The 14,217-nt window shown below is 50.2% G+C and overlaps 1 protein-coding gene across 1 annotated transcript in view; it reads left to right on the plus strand.

Moving 5' to 3' along the window:
• ANXA3 (annexin A3) overlaps nt 1-14,217 on the plus strand; it is a 46,029-nt gene that overhangs the window by 17,020 nt on the left and 14,792 nt on the right. The window contains exons 3-6 of the mRNA XM_059385703.1: nt 1,708-1,795; nt 5,904-5,998; nt 8,482-8,595; nt 11,762-11,852. Coding sequence (XP_059241686.1) covers nt 1,708-1,795; nt 5,904-5,998; nt 8,482-8,595; nt 11,762-11,852 — 388 coding nt within the window. The remainder of the gene's footprint in view (nt 1-1,707; nt 1,796-5,903; nt 5,999-8,481; nt 8,596-11,761; nt 11,853-14,217) is intronic.

Genomic DNA, 14,217 nt, shown 5'->3' on the forward strand with positions numbered 1-14,217 from the left:
AACAAGTAGATGGAGAGGCAGGCAGAGAGAGAGAGAGGGAAGCAGGCTCCCCGCTGAGCAGAGAGCCCGATGCGGGGCTCGATCCCAGGACCCTGAGATCATGACCTGAGCCGAAGGCAGCGGCTTGACCCACTGAGCCACCCAGGCGCCCTGTCACGAAGGTTCTATTAGGACGTATGCAGCGTCTCTCACAGGGCTGGGCCTACAACCCTCTCGTGCTCTGATACGGGGGAGTTTTCCGCGGCCCAACACGTATGGTGGACCGGTAAGATCGCCACAGATGTCCCTGGATGGATAGACCTGAAATGAAACCACTGGACTCTAGGAACCCATAAAGTATTCATTAAGCCTCAGAGAAAGAGGATTCTCCAAAGATTTGTGGACATGACTACTTTCTTACCGATGCCTTGAGATCAGACAGAGTCACAACTAGTTTCGAACCTGTTACGGTCGCTCTGGTAGAATGAAAACTCTTTGTTTTGGAGGCTTTAAGACTGGACAATGTTCGGTTGCATCGAAGCAAATTGTTCTATCTCATCTACCGAATTAGCAGGTCATTATTTTCTAACGATGACATTGATTTCCCATTCACTGGCATGTGACGAGAGGATGTCCTGTCATGGAAACAGTAAACACTTCAGGGGAGCCTAAACGACACATTAGCACCAGACGACAGAGATGTTAGTCGGCAACAGGACAGGACAATCAGCGTAGGAGGAAAACAGCATGACCGTGAAGACGCGCTTTGCTTCAGCGTGAGGAAACGCCGTGGGGATCCGTGCGCCCTCACATTTGTCTCAGCATCTCCGTGGCTGTTCTGTGGTCTTGTAAGCCGTTTTGAGAGATTTTATTCTTTCGGCAGGGAAGGTGGTTTTTCCCAGCTTACTGACATGCTCCCCACGTGTGTGTTTAAAATTAGTGTCGTGGCGTCTTCCATTTGGCGGTGGGGCTCCCGGAAGGGCATCTGTCAGCCGCAACCGCACATCTGTCAAACCAGGCTTGAGAACAGGCTGTCCTAATGGGTTTTCACCTGCGGATCCTTTGGTGTGGGGTTCCCCAAGGACAGTGGTCAGCATTCACTAAAGCACCGGGAAGCCTGCAAACCAGTTACTTCTGTGTGAGATGCAGGAAGGAGCTTTGTGTTATCGCTTGAAAACAAAGAGGATCCGGGAAATTCTCACCTTCTTATTGCTTTTATGCAGAGACCTCTTTGAAGCGAATATTCTGGGGCGCCTGGGGGGCTCGGTCAGTTAAGCATCTGCCTTCGACTCAGGTCATGGTCCACGGTCCTGGGATCGAGTCCCGCGTTGGGCCCCCTGCTCAGCACGAAGCCTGCTTCCCCTCTGCCTGCTGCTCCCCTACTTGTGCGCCCGCTCTCTCTCTCAAATAAATCTATAAAATAAGATAAAATAAAGCAAATATTCTTCAGAGTCACTGGGATTAGCACAGCGTATTCCTCTAGAGAATAAATGTTTTGTAGTTCCAACCTCTTACACAGCAGGGGAGAAGAGAGAGCCCTTTCTGCACACGCGTCCAACGTCATAGTTCTCACGTCTGGGGACAGAGCCTGGGGAACCCCTCCTGCAGGGAGAGGATGGTGTTGCGAATTATAGGTTCGTTATGCTTCTAACGCGCAGGCACATATGCTTGGCATGCAAGCAAAGACGTCATTCTGAGCTAGTGGCACTTTCAGACATTTCCTTCCAGGTGGGACACCGAGGGACGATCCGCGATTACCCGGGCTTCAGCCCGTCTGTGGATGCAGAAGCGATTCGGAAGGCGATCAGAGGAATCGGTGAGCTCAACTCTGCGGTTGTTCTCGTCACCTTGAAGCAAATCAGGAAAGTTACAATTTAAAAATTGCATTGGTTCAGTTTGCCCAACTTGGGTTACTCAACCAGTGAAATCGTAAGGGACTTTTTAAAACTTGTGGAATAATGGGGTGCCTGGGTGGCCCAAGTCCGTGAAGCCTCTGACTCTTGATTTCAGCTCAGGTCATGATCTTGGGGTCATGAGATCAAGCTCGGCATTAGGCTTCATGCTGGGTGTGGAGCCCATTTCAGATTTTCTCTTTTTCTCTCCCTCTGCCCCCGCCTCCAAAAATAAAAAATTTTGAAATAGTGAGAAAAAAGTGCATAGGGTGCCCAGTTCTACTAAATCTTAATATTTACCATATTTACTTGCTGTAAAACAATACATCACCATCACTGCTACCAAAAACTGTGATCATCATAATAAATCGTTACAGATACCGTTCCTGCTGATGCTTTCTGGATCTCTTTCCCACCCCATTTTCTAGAGATAAGACACCATCCTAGAGTAGAGTTTATTCCCGTGGAACTTTTAATTCCCTAACTACATATGCACGCGCGTAGAGTTTTGCATGGCCTCAAGCCGTGTAAACTGGGATGATACCGCGTGTTGCAGGTACACTCTTCAGCAACTTCTTGTATCCCTTAACATGTTGTCTTTGAGAATCACCCGTGTTGGTATGTTCAGCTCTAGTTCATTAACACGACTTGCATAGTGTCTATTGAATCATTATATTGTAAGATGGGGTACTGATGGGACATTTAAGTCGCCTACAATTCTTTTCTATTCCAGTATGAACTGCTGCGTTGCATATCCCTGCTTACGTCTTGTGCACGTTTGCTTCCATTTCTCGAGCATATAGCAAAGGGAATTCGAGGTTGGAGATGTTCATCTTCAAATGAACTAGACATTTTGCCAAACTGCTTTCTATAATGAATATGCAAATGAGCATTCCTGCCAGCAGTACGGGAGACTCTCTCGCTCCGCATTCTCTCCGGCACTCGCTAAAGTCAGACTCTTCTGGTTTCCCCACTGAGTGGGTCTAGAGTTGTATCTCATCTTGTACGTGTGTTTGCTTCCTCTCTCCTCCCTGTCCCCCAGGACTGAAAGTCTCCTTTCTGGATCATCTGCTGCTTCTACGAATTATGTCTTCTTATGTTTTATCCATTTGTCAGTTGGACTGTCTTCTTCATGACTGGCAAGATTGTGTTTTTTTATAAATTCTGGATACAGAGTAAAAAAAATGTTACAGTCCATGAAAATATCTTCTCCTACTCTGTCGTTTTCTTTTAACATCGGTTCTAGTAACTTCTATTGCCTAGAAATCTTGAACAGCAGGGAAACAAGTTTACCAGTATTTTTCCCATGTGCCTTTTTCTATAATGAGCTCATAAAGATATTCTCCTGTATTTTCTTCCCAGAGTTTTACAGTCTTATTGTTCACTTTGGGATTTTCCATCTACCTGGAAGTAATGTTTGTGTAGTTTATTTAAAGGCACCTAATTTTTTATCTCACATGGCTAGTTGACAGTCCCAGCACAATTTACTGAAGAGCACCCCCTTTGCACACTGAGTAGTAAGGCCACTTTCGTCTTCTACGTCTCTCTGTCTCTGCTTTCTGTTACGCTCCATTGGTCTGTTTGTCCGTCCCTGTCTCCGTGTCACCCTGTCATAAGGACTACTCGAATTTTATAATTAGTGTTGAGTAAGACAAGAGCTTCTCTTGGCCCTTTGGACCACTTCCCCTTCCCCCCATACCTGAGTATTAGGGTCAGTCTGTCAAGTTCCATGAAATATCCTCCTCGGGTTTTTATATCAGTGTAATATTATCTCGTTTCTGTCATTTGGGTTTCTTTTTTCTTTTTTTCTGCTTTTAAATGGCAATTATTTCTTCATTTATCTCTATGCCTTCCTCATTTATGCTCCGTGTTGAGAGATTACTCCATGAGAGGTTGATGTCAAATCGAATGGAATAATAGTCTTCCATTCTAATGCTTGTCTTTTTTTTCTTTTTTTTTTTTTTTTAAAGATGTTATTTATTTATTTGACAGACAGAGATCACAAGTAGGCAGAGGCAGGCAGAGAGAGAGGAGGAAGCAGGCTCCCCACTGAGCAGAGAGCCCGATGTGGGGCTCGATACCAGGACCCTGAGATCATGACCCGAGCCTCAGGCAGAGGCTTTAACCCACTGAGCCACCCAGGCGCCCCTGTTTGTCTTTTCTTCCTTAGTGTTATGTTTCTTCATGCATTTTTGCATTTGGGGTTGCAGACCTACTCCGAGATGCTTGTGAGGACCAAAACTGATGTGTTCTAGGTCCAGAACCAGGTGTCATCATTGTATTTGCATTAGGGATGTGTCAGAGCCCGTCTCTGAAACCACGAGACAGCTTGTTTTAGCTTCTGGTCCTAAGTGTGTGAGAAACGAAGAGAAGAAGCACCTCCTCGTATACAAGCTTCACACAGCTATCGGTGGGGGGGTGGTTACGTCTGGAGTCTGGGCCGGGTTAGATCTGGAGTCTAGGGGCATATGGCATAGAGATGCCGAGAGAGGGTAGAAGATGAGAACAGAGACCTGGGCAGGAGCTAGACCATTAGGGTTTCACCCAAGGGACGGACGTGCTCAGGCACATTTTAAAGAACTTACCGAGGCGATCATGTCCGTATGAATTGTCAGGGCCCAAATCAGGAGGCCGGTGTGTGCGCACCGGTGAGGTGTGCGCAGGGGCAGAGGAGGGGCAGATTCGAGAGATGCAGATGGTCGCTACAATGTAGGGGTGCAGAGAAGAAGGGATGTAGGATGACTGCCAGGGTTTGGTTGGGCGACTCCATCTGAGTGATGCCACGGGTGAGCGAGCACGGAATGAGAGTCGAGGCAGAGAAGAAAGAATAAATTCGACCCGGAGCATCCGTTTCTGAGATACTTGTGCACTTGGCTGTGCTCAGTCGTGTGCCAACTCAGATGCCAGTAGAGGTTCAAACTGACCATCGGACTCATGGGACACAGCTAGGCTCTGATCTAGCTCTGTGCTTACTTAACACTATGAAAGAAAGCAAGACCAGCGTTCCGGGGGGTGGGCGGCAGGACCTTTCATGGAGGCCCAGCAGCTAACCGAGCACACTGTTTGTTTTGCCCCATCCCTGCTGTAGAGCATGTACCAGGGCCACTGGCCCATGTAGCCGTGGCGGGGGGGGGGGGGGGTCACCTCAACACCGAGAACTTGAGCCTGGAGTTCCCGCCAATCTTCTGTGCCGTTCTAATCGTGCAGGCCCCAGACACACGCCAGCTCACGCCCCCCAACCCAGGGCGAGTGCTCTCCTGCAAAGGAGGCAGACACAGCTTCCCTCACTAGCTTCCTACTGGAATCCCCGAGAAAACTGTGACCTCGAGGGCGTCCTCCAGCAGGCCAGCATCCCACCGATACCGCCAGCCGGCGCCAAAGCACATGGGTCTGGGATGCCTGAAAGAGACCCGGGCCGGAGAGGGAGACAAATGTTGGGGTCAGAGATTTGGGTTCCCATTCTTGCGACACCACTTAAAAGTGGCATGACTTGGGCACGCGACATAACCTTTCTAATTAGGAGTGTTTTCATCTTTGGAACGACTTCCTCATACTCACTGCCCAGAGTTTTTGTGAATATTAACTATGACAGTGACTAAAAGGGGCCTAGAATACAGCAGGTTCTCAGAACACGTCAGTTCCTTTTTTCTAGAGAAAAAAAAATTGGTATCAAGTATGGAGCGAGGAGAGAGCACAGGCGGTGAGACAGTAACTGACCTCATCACGGTGAGAGCAGCTCATCAGATTGAGAAGCCGTGCGTGGCTTGCACAACTCCCCCTGTCTGACGTACAGAGAGGGTATGTGGACCATGATCGCTCCCCCCAGCCGACCAAACTCTCCAAAATCACTTTGCTTTTCCAAAAGCTGGTGGAGAAATAAATATTCCAACCCGGTAAGAACGTGGAAATTAAAAATCAGAACGCTTTCCTCTCTGCATTTGTTTCAAGCCATTAATCATTTTTCTTTTGTTCACGACAGATATTAAGCACCTTTGGGTTGATGGCGAGTGAAATCGTTTTCCTTTCATTTAGGAACCGACGAGAAAGCACTCATCAACATTCTGACCGAAAGGACGAATGCACAGCGGCAGCTGATTGTGCGGGAATACCAAGCGGCGTATGGCAAGGTATGATTGACAGGACAGCCAGCAAAGAGCTGATCACTGGGGACCAGGGATGCTCCCACGTGACTGCACCAGAGATCTTTTGTTTCAGGCCAAGTGGAACAGGAAGTACTGTGTGTACCCGGTCAGAGCCTGGCCTGCGAGTCCTAGCTGGCCCGTAACAGGCTGAATGGCCTTGATCATGTTATTTGATCTTTCTGGGCCCTCATTTTTTTTACCTGTTGGATAAGGAGGGTGGCCTGAGACCGGCGGCTTTAAACCTGGAGTGATTCTGCTCCCCAAAGGATATCTGGCAATGCCTTGAGACATTTTCATTATCACAGCTGGAGGGGAGAGGGATGTTTCTGGAACCCCGTGGGTGGAGTTCAGGGATGCTGCCGGAGAGGTTTCCACGCACGAGGGGACACACCCGCCAAGTGTTATCTGACCCGTTATCTGATAGGTCTTGTCTTAGATCACCTTTGATTTCTCTTCCAACTCTAAAATATCTTTGTAATTGTGGATTTAACTCACTCAGCCCACAAGAGCTTACTGTGCAGGAACGTACAAGGACGTTTGTGTTTTGTTCCACACGGTGTGTGCTCAGTAATAAACTGTGTCGGGAGACGACCTCGACATTGGAGATTCACTGGTCTAAAAATCAGACCCTTCTTTTTTATCATGGAGCTACCATTTTATTAGGAAGATAAGAAGTAAATAAATTCAGATATCGGTAAGTGCTCTGCAAGAATCCAAACGGGAAGATACGGCAGAGAGCGGCTGCGGAATGGCTCCTTGGAGTAGGGTGGGGAAGGCTTACCAGGATTATTCTCAACTACAGCACAACCATACCAAGGCTTCTGCCCTACTTGATCTGGGGAAGAGCATTTCAGACAGACGTTACAACACGTGCAAAAGCCCTGAGTCAAAAACGAACTGGGACCATTTAAGAAACGAAAAGACTTTCCATACGGCGGGAGTGTGGCGCGTACGGGGAGCGGATGGGAAAGATGGGGCTGGAGGGGGCTAGAGTGAGCTGGGCTTTGTGGTCGTGGTACACAGTTTGGGTTTTATTCTAAGAACAAAAGAGAATCATTGCAAGTCTGTAAGCAAGGGAATACTATAAGGCTAATTTATATATTTTTTAATTTATGTTAGCTTCTGTGGCTCACAAACCAGGGAGGGAAAAGTGTGGTAACAGGGCAGTCAGGCTGTTGAGATCAGGTGAGAGCCGAGGTGTAGAGACCCTCCAGGGGCGACTCAGGCGTCACTCCTGACTGTCCTCCGAGCTCCCAGACCCCCTTAAGAAACACCCCTCTTCATGCTTAACCTTCACACTTTACCAGATACTTAACATATTTTATTGAAATTTTATCTTTGAATATTTCTGGCTTTCGAAGGAGTGCCCTAGGAGTGTGCTAGGAGTGCGCACTGTGTCCAACTCGCCTTTAAATGCCGAGCACACAGCAGGAGCCCAGGAAACACCCGTCAAATTAAATTAATTGCCAGCGTCTCCACGAGGCCAGACACTCACGTGTAGGAACATGAACCATCCGTTGGCCTGTCAGGATTTTCTGAATACGGAGGAAGGGGGCGCGTTTCTCACAGTGAGAAGGACTGAGAACAGGTGAATCGAGAGTCGGTTGTAACGGCGTGGGCTGAGGGCAGGTGGTCGCAAGAGTTCAGCATTTAGAGAGGAAACAGCCCAGCCGGTGGCCGCAGAATTAGGAACACTTGGGCTCCAACCATGTTTCCTCCGCCGCCTCACTGGGTCCCCCTGGTGGCCGGTGGGTGTTGGTACGTGTCCGCGTTGTCCCCGTGGTCTGGGAGGCCGCCCGCCTCTGTCTCAGCTGAAAATAATGAAAAGCAGGAAAAACAATAATCCACTAACATCCTTTAAATATTGACAATAAAAACCATCTAACCTGCCTTCAAGAGGAGGAGATGGGCTGCACCTATGTGGGCAAACAGGCCCAGAGGACACGCAGAACGCCGGCCCCATTACATTTAGGGTTTCCCCTGCTGGTGTTGCCACAAAGCCGCTTTGCTGCCTCGTGGCTCCACAGTCCCAGCAGAGGCGGGCGACCAGCTGCTGTCCCCTCCTTCCCGCTTGTCCCCAGGGCTCTCTGGCAGTCACTGAGAAGCAGCTACTCGTGAAGCCGGGGTGAATGGTAGGGTCCCCTTCCTCGTCTTCTTCCCCGACCGCAAGCCAGGTACTGAGAGCGCCTGGGGCCGAGGAAATGCATGTTTGATGCACAGTCCCTGTCTGTGGCGCTTACGGAAGTCCCGCCACTGGCTTTCGGTCAGAAACCCCGTAAGACAGACGTCTTGGCAGCGGTCACGGAGCGCAGACTGCTGTCCATGGGAATCGTTCGCCGTTTCGGTTCACTCCCGTGGATGGGCAGGTTTTGTCTGCGTTGGTGCATTCGCTTCCCTTTCATGACCTGACTTTGTAGAAAGAGAAAGGAAAAGTATTTCATGCTTTCCTCGGTGGGTTTTTATTGTAGGAACTGAAAGACGACTTGAAAGGCGATCTCTCCGGCCACTTCAGGCAGCTCACGGCGGCCCTCGTGACTCCTCCGGCTGTGTTTGATGCGAAGCAGCTGAAGAAATCCAGGAAGGTAGGAGCCCGGTCGGCGCCGTTTCTGCCCGAGATCTGACGGTGTCATCAAGAACAGGGACTTCCGTCCGGTGCGCACGGGAGACGTGGGTATGAATAGGGTAAATCTGGGTGTCGTTCTGATGCTGTCCAAGAGGAAGAACAGTCCCGAAGCGGGGACGGGCTGCGGAACCTGGAGCCCCCGTGTTCCTGGGCTGAAAGGATCGTCATATCCTAATTTCATTTCTGCGGCTTTTCACCCACAGAGTCACATCCTCCACTTTGTTGTCATTGAGAGTAAATGGTGCCACCATCAACCCCATTGCTTAGGTCAGAAAAACCAGGATTATCTTTGATCCCTTGCGTTCCCTCACGCTTCATAGCTCCCCGAATCTGTCAGCAAGTCCGTGGGCTCCGTCCCCAGATCTGTGTGCGAGTCTGTGTGTGCAAGTGTGTGCGTGTCTCTCGGAACCCGCCGCTGCCATTCCGGCTCCACCAGCAGCGGCTCTGACGGGCCCCACCGGCACCTTCCCGGCCGGTCCCTGCGTCTGCTTCTGCCCACCCGGAATCCCCTCACCACAGAAGAGCCAGAACTGTGTTTATGGAGTGATTTTTCGAGCTATGCTGCTCACAGCCTACATCTCCAGGGCTCTTGAAAGCGCCAAGTCCCAGCTTCTTTCCATGACCTTCATCACCCGTCAGTCTGGCTCCTTCCTGGCTCCGTGAATTTTTAAAAATTCTCTCCGTGTCAGGCAGGGTTTCCCGGAGACGCCGAAGCAGCCGGCGGGGACTTAGGCGGCGAGGTTTACTGCGAGGGTGGGTCACATAGTTAAGGATCTGACGAGGCAACCCCGGAGTCTGTAGGGGCTACTAGGAAGGGGCGTGCGGGACTCGTAGCAAAGCGGGAGCTGCGGCCCACAGGTGGGATTTCTTCTTCTTCAGAGAAGCCTCCGCGCTGCTCTTGAGGCCTTTAACTGACTAAACCGGGCCCACCTAAGCTATCTAAGATGATCTCCCTTGCTTGAAGACTGTAGTGATGTCCACAAAATACCTTCCCAGCAGCACCCAGGTTTGAGTGTGAGTAACCGAGGACTGTAGCCCGGCCGAGTCGATGAGGTTCCATGAAGCGCCCACCACACCCTCTCCTCCCCGCCCCCCGACTCCGTGCGCGGCTACACTGGCCTCCTCTGTGCTGCTTGAACCTTCTAAGTTTATTCCCACCTTCAGGTCCTTATGCGTGATGGTTTTTCCATCTGGAGCGTTTTCCCTCCGTGTATCTTCTATCAGCTCACTCAGTTTTATATTCTTAGTTATACGTTAGTATACCTGTCACCATCTAAAATTACCCCGGGGGCTGTATTTGTTGATCATTTGTTTGTCCATCCAGTTAGGAGGCAAAACTCCGTCATGGCAGGGACGTTCATCAGTCTTGGTCGTATCTCCTGTTCCAAGAGGAGAACCTGAAACGCAGTAGGTTGACATGTGTTGACGGGAAGGAAGGAGTCTAGGGCCGAGGCCTGAGCTGTCTTCTGCCTCCTTATCCGAGTCGGGAGAGACTGTCTCTTCCGTGGAGGACGCATGAGCCCCCAAGAAGGCAAGACGGAGTGAGACGCACCGGAGAGTTCCTCGGGGAGGCTCACGAGGGATAGAAAGGAGACAGAGCAGGGCGGGTCGGGTGAATTGGGTGAAGCTCATGGCGGTTCGGGTCCGTCACACGTGGAAGGGGGTGCAGTCGGCTCGGACGGAACGAGCTTCCGTCTCCAGGCAGCCCTGGGAAGGCCGCGGCAGGCCGGCGGGGGCTTCTGAGCTCCTGCCCTTTGGAGAAGTCCCGCCCTGGGCAGAAGCGGCCCAGCCCCAGGACGCCCTCCCTGTCCCCTGTCCGGCCACTCGCTGAGAGCAGCGTGGAGGGAGCGCGACCTCTTTGTCAACTGCGGGGCGCATCTGAAGCTCGGGCGACTGGGGCTACCCGCGGGATCTGCAGCAGAGTCTCCGAGCCATGCATTTCCCCGGCCGCCCCATGGGGGACAGCTTAGCTGGTGGCATCATGAGGATTCGATTCACCAACAAGGATTAGAAAAATCTCCCTTTTGTGCAGAAGAAATCCAAAGCAGGCAGTGCGGCGCTGGGTGTCACGGCACAGCCCTTGTCAGGGACTCTGGTTCCTTCTGTCTTGGGGCTTCACCATCCCCGGCCTGTCCGTTCCGCTTGTTGGCTCGGGACGGGGCTCAGCACCCAGGCGTCACATCTTTATCCCGTCAGGCAAAAAGACGGTCATGAGACCAAGGAGGGTTCATTTCCTCTCCTTACGGACTCTCGGAAACCGTACGTGGTACTTGATATGTGTTCTATGGGTCATAATTTATTACATGAATAAACTTAGTTCCACAGGAAGCTGAGTAACAGAGTATCTATTTGGGTAGCTGTGTGCTCAGTTAGAAATCGGAGGTTCTATTACTAAGGCAAGGGAAGTACAAGACACGAGGTCTGCTCAGTTTTGCTGGGAACCTAACACTGATCTAAAAATTAGTCTGTCTTTAAGTTAATCAGTTAGTTAATTAAAAAGGAGACATGCTGAGGGCAACTTGGAACCTCTGCCCCAAAGGGACAGAATTCAGCTTTAGTTCATAAGCTACACTGACCTTATTTGATCAAGTCCTAGTGGAAAAGGCCTTTCTTGGAGTCACTGCACAAGAGTGACCTCAGTATAACCAAGACTCAGGGTACCTGGTCCCCAAACCAACTAGGCCCATGACTTACATTATTAAGGCCTAAAAAAATCTTCCTGGTTGAAGATGATACCTGCTGCCCTAGTGCATTAGCAGAAGGATGAACTCATTCAAGAGAACCGCAGGGCCCTCTCCGAACACAATGACGTGGTCGATAACTCATTTCTGATCTTTAATGATGTGGGCTTTTCCCTTACACCGTTTCTTCCTACAGTTCGTCAGCTGATTTTTACACTAGAGTGGGAAATTTTCTCGGACATTTTGATGTCAGTTTAGATGATCTGTCTTATTTTCATACTAGAATATATGAAAAAAACAAGAAAACTGCTTTAGAGCAATATACCACCTTATGCTGATTTACAAAAATGTCTTTTTGTGCGCATAAAACAAGATACTAAGCCTGAAATGCATGGCATTAAGCTTTTCAAGTATTCTAAAAATAGATTTCCTTTTCCTCCTCAGGGCGCTGGCACCAGTGAGTGCGCGCTGATTGAAATCCTCACCACCAGAACGAGCAGGCAGCTGAAGGAGGTCTCGCAAGCCTACTACACAGGTGCGCGTGCGATCTGCTTATGTGACCCCGGTCTGCACACCGAGGAGCCCCCGCGGCTCTCCCCAGAAACCCACCGAGCTCTCCTTCACAAGGCATTTCGGTCGGGCAGGGTGTAAAAAGTAGGATACCCCCAGCATGGGCCAAGGTCTGTGGCTCTTCAGAGAATCTGGGAACAAGGTCTGAGCTAGAACTGCGGCGTCCCCATGCCGTCGACACTTCCCACGTAACGCATTTCAGCTCTGGTGGATTTTGCTCTCAGCAGCCACTGCCTCATTGAATCAACTATTTTCACCGGAAAATAGTTGCCAGAGATTCAAATCATTCTATATTAATAGATTGGCTCGTGATTTGGGGCGTGGAACGTGAGACGGGTGGCGGAGGGCATGTGTTGAGCACGTGCATTCAGTGAAATCAGCTCCCGTCCTCGTAGTCTGTTCGCTGTGGGAAAAGGGGACAGTCCCTGCAGTGTGATTCCGGCGCTGACCCCCCAGGGTAGGCCGGCGACGCAGGTTACAGCGCAGTCCCCAGCGGGCGGCCGTCCCCGCAGACGCGGCCCTGGGTCAGCAGCCCCAGGCCATGCGCCCCTTCTGCCCGAAGAGCTTCGAGGCCGGGGCTTCTCACCACTCCCTCGGTCAAGAGCTCACTAGCACGACTCACGGGACTCGAGAAAACACTACCCAGCTGGCCCGTGAACCACAGGAGGGTTAGGGGCACTGACCCTCTGTATAGTTCAAAATACGTGTATAACTTTTTTTTTTTTTTTTAACGATTTTATTTATTGATTTGTCAGAGAGAGAGCACAAGTGGGGGAGCAGCAGGCAGAGGGAGACGCAGGTTCCCTACTGGGCAGGAAGCCCAAAGCGGGACTCGATCCCAGGACCCTGGGATCGTGACCTGAGCCAAAGGCAGCCGCTTAACTGTCTGAACGACCCATTCGCCCCTCAAAATACATATATAACTTCTGACCCTCTGATAGCTTAAGTACTAATGGCCTGCTGTCAACCGGAAGCTTTACTGGTAACCGAAACAGTGGATTAACACAGAATTTGTATCTTGGATGAGTTATATACTATGTTCTCACAATAAACTAAGCTAGAGACAAAAAGAAGTTTCTAAGAAAATCAAAAAGAAGAGAAAATACATTTAAGAAATTGTGCCCCATTTATTGAAAAAACCCACGTATAGGCGGCATGTGCAGCTCCCACGCCCAGTGTTCAAGGGTCAGCCGCACTGACAATTACTGGTTTCACTGTAAAGAGCAGAAATCAGGACCAGTCACATGAGGACGCGTAGCAGAGAGGTCTGCGAGTGTCCCAAACGCAGAGCTCCTGGTCCTCACGCTGTCTCCTTCCAGCGCATCGACAGTTGCCAACCAGGAAAACTCGTTGACCGTTGGTATCGTTTTTATCGAGGTTCGTTGCACTTGCATGGCTGACGGCATCACTGGCCACACGACTGTGCTCCATCTCCAGCCTCCTCCTTCCCTGAGGTCAGGCTGATACCGTGTGGCTCAGAGCCCCGACCCTTCCAGTGACAGGGTTGCTCTTTCCGGGGACACCAGCCACCACTCCGAGTCATCATGCTGGCATAAACTCAGGTGTGGTTTGCGGGACCTGCCACAAATAGCAAAGACATTCCTATTATTGGGGAAATTTGAAGGATTTAGAGGCTGCTTCCCAGGAACCAGGGCAAAGACCAGCCTGGATTCTGTACTGTGCTCCAGCCGCCTGGAACCCTCTCTGAGAACCAAAGGAGCACAGTTTCTATGTCGGTGTGTTAAAAAAACACTAAAATCATGCTGGAAGAGTTCCTATCTCCACAGAGTTCCTGCTATTAGATAATCTCATATCCCCTCTATAAGCATCTCTTGTTGATTTAAAAGGGCAGAAACATTTGTAGGACCACAGAGTTCTCCAGAAGGATGCAGGAGAGGTCGAATAGTCACGTGACGTCAGCTGCCTGTGAGTCACCAGCTCTTGGATGGAGCAGAAAATGGTTTTAAAATCAGTAGACATGGGATGCCTGGGTCCCACGTGGGATGCCTTAGGTCTGGATGCCTAAGTTGGTTAAGTGACTGCCTTCGGCTCAGGTCATGATCCTGGAGTCCTGGGACAGAGCCGTGCATCAGGTTCCCTGCTTGGCAGGGAGTCTGCTTCTCCCTCTGACCCTCCCCCTCCTCATGCTCTCTCTCTCAAATAAATAAATAAAATCTTTTAAAAATAAAAAACAAAATAAAAACAAAATCAGTAGAGCTGCACAGCACAGGCTCTGCAAGAGGAGCCACCACTGGTCAGCCCCCAAATATGTGAACACCACAATCGGTGTTTGTCACAGGAAACAGCACCTGTTTTTTTTTTTTTTTTTT

Source organism: Mustela nigripes, chromosome 1 (genome assembly GCF_022355385.1).
Source record: "Mustela nigripes isolate SB6536 chromosome 1, MUSNIG.SB6536, whole genome shotgun sequence".
Lineage (NCBI taxonomy): Eukaryota > Metazoa > Chordata > Mammalia > Carnivora > Mustelidae > Mustela > Mustela nigripes.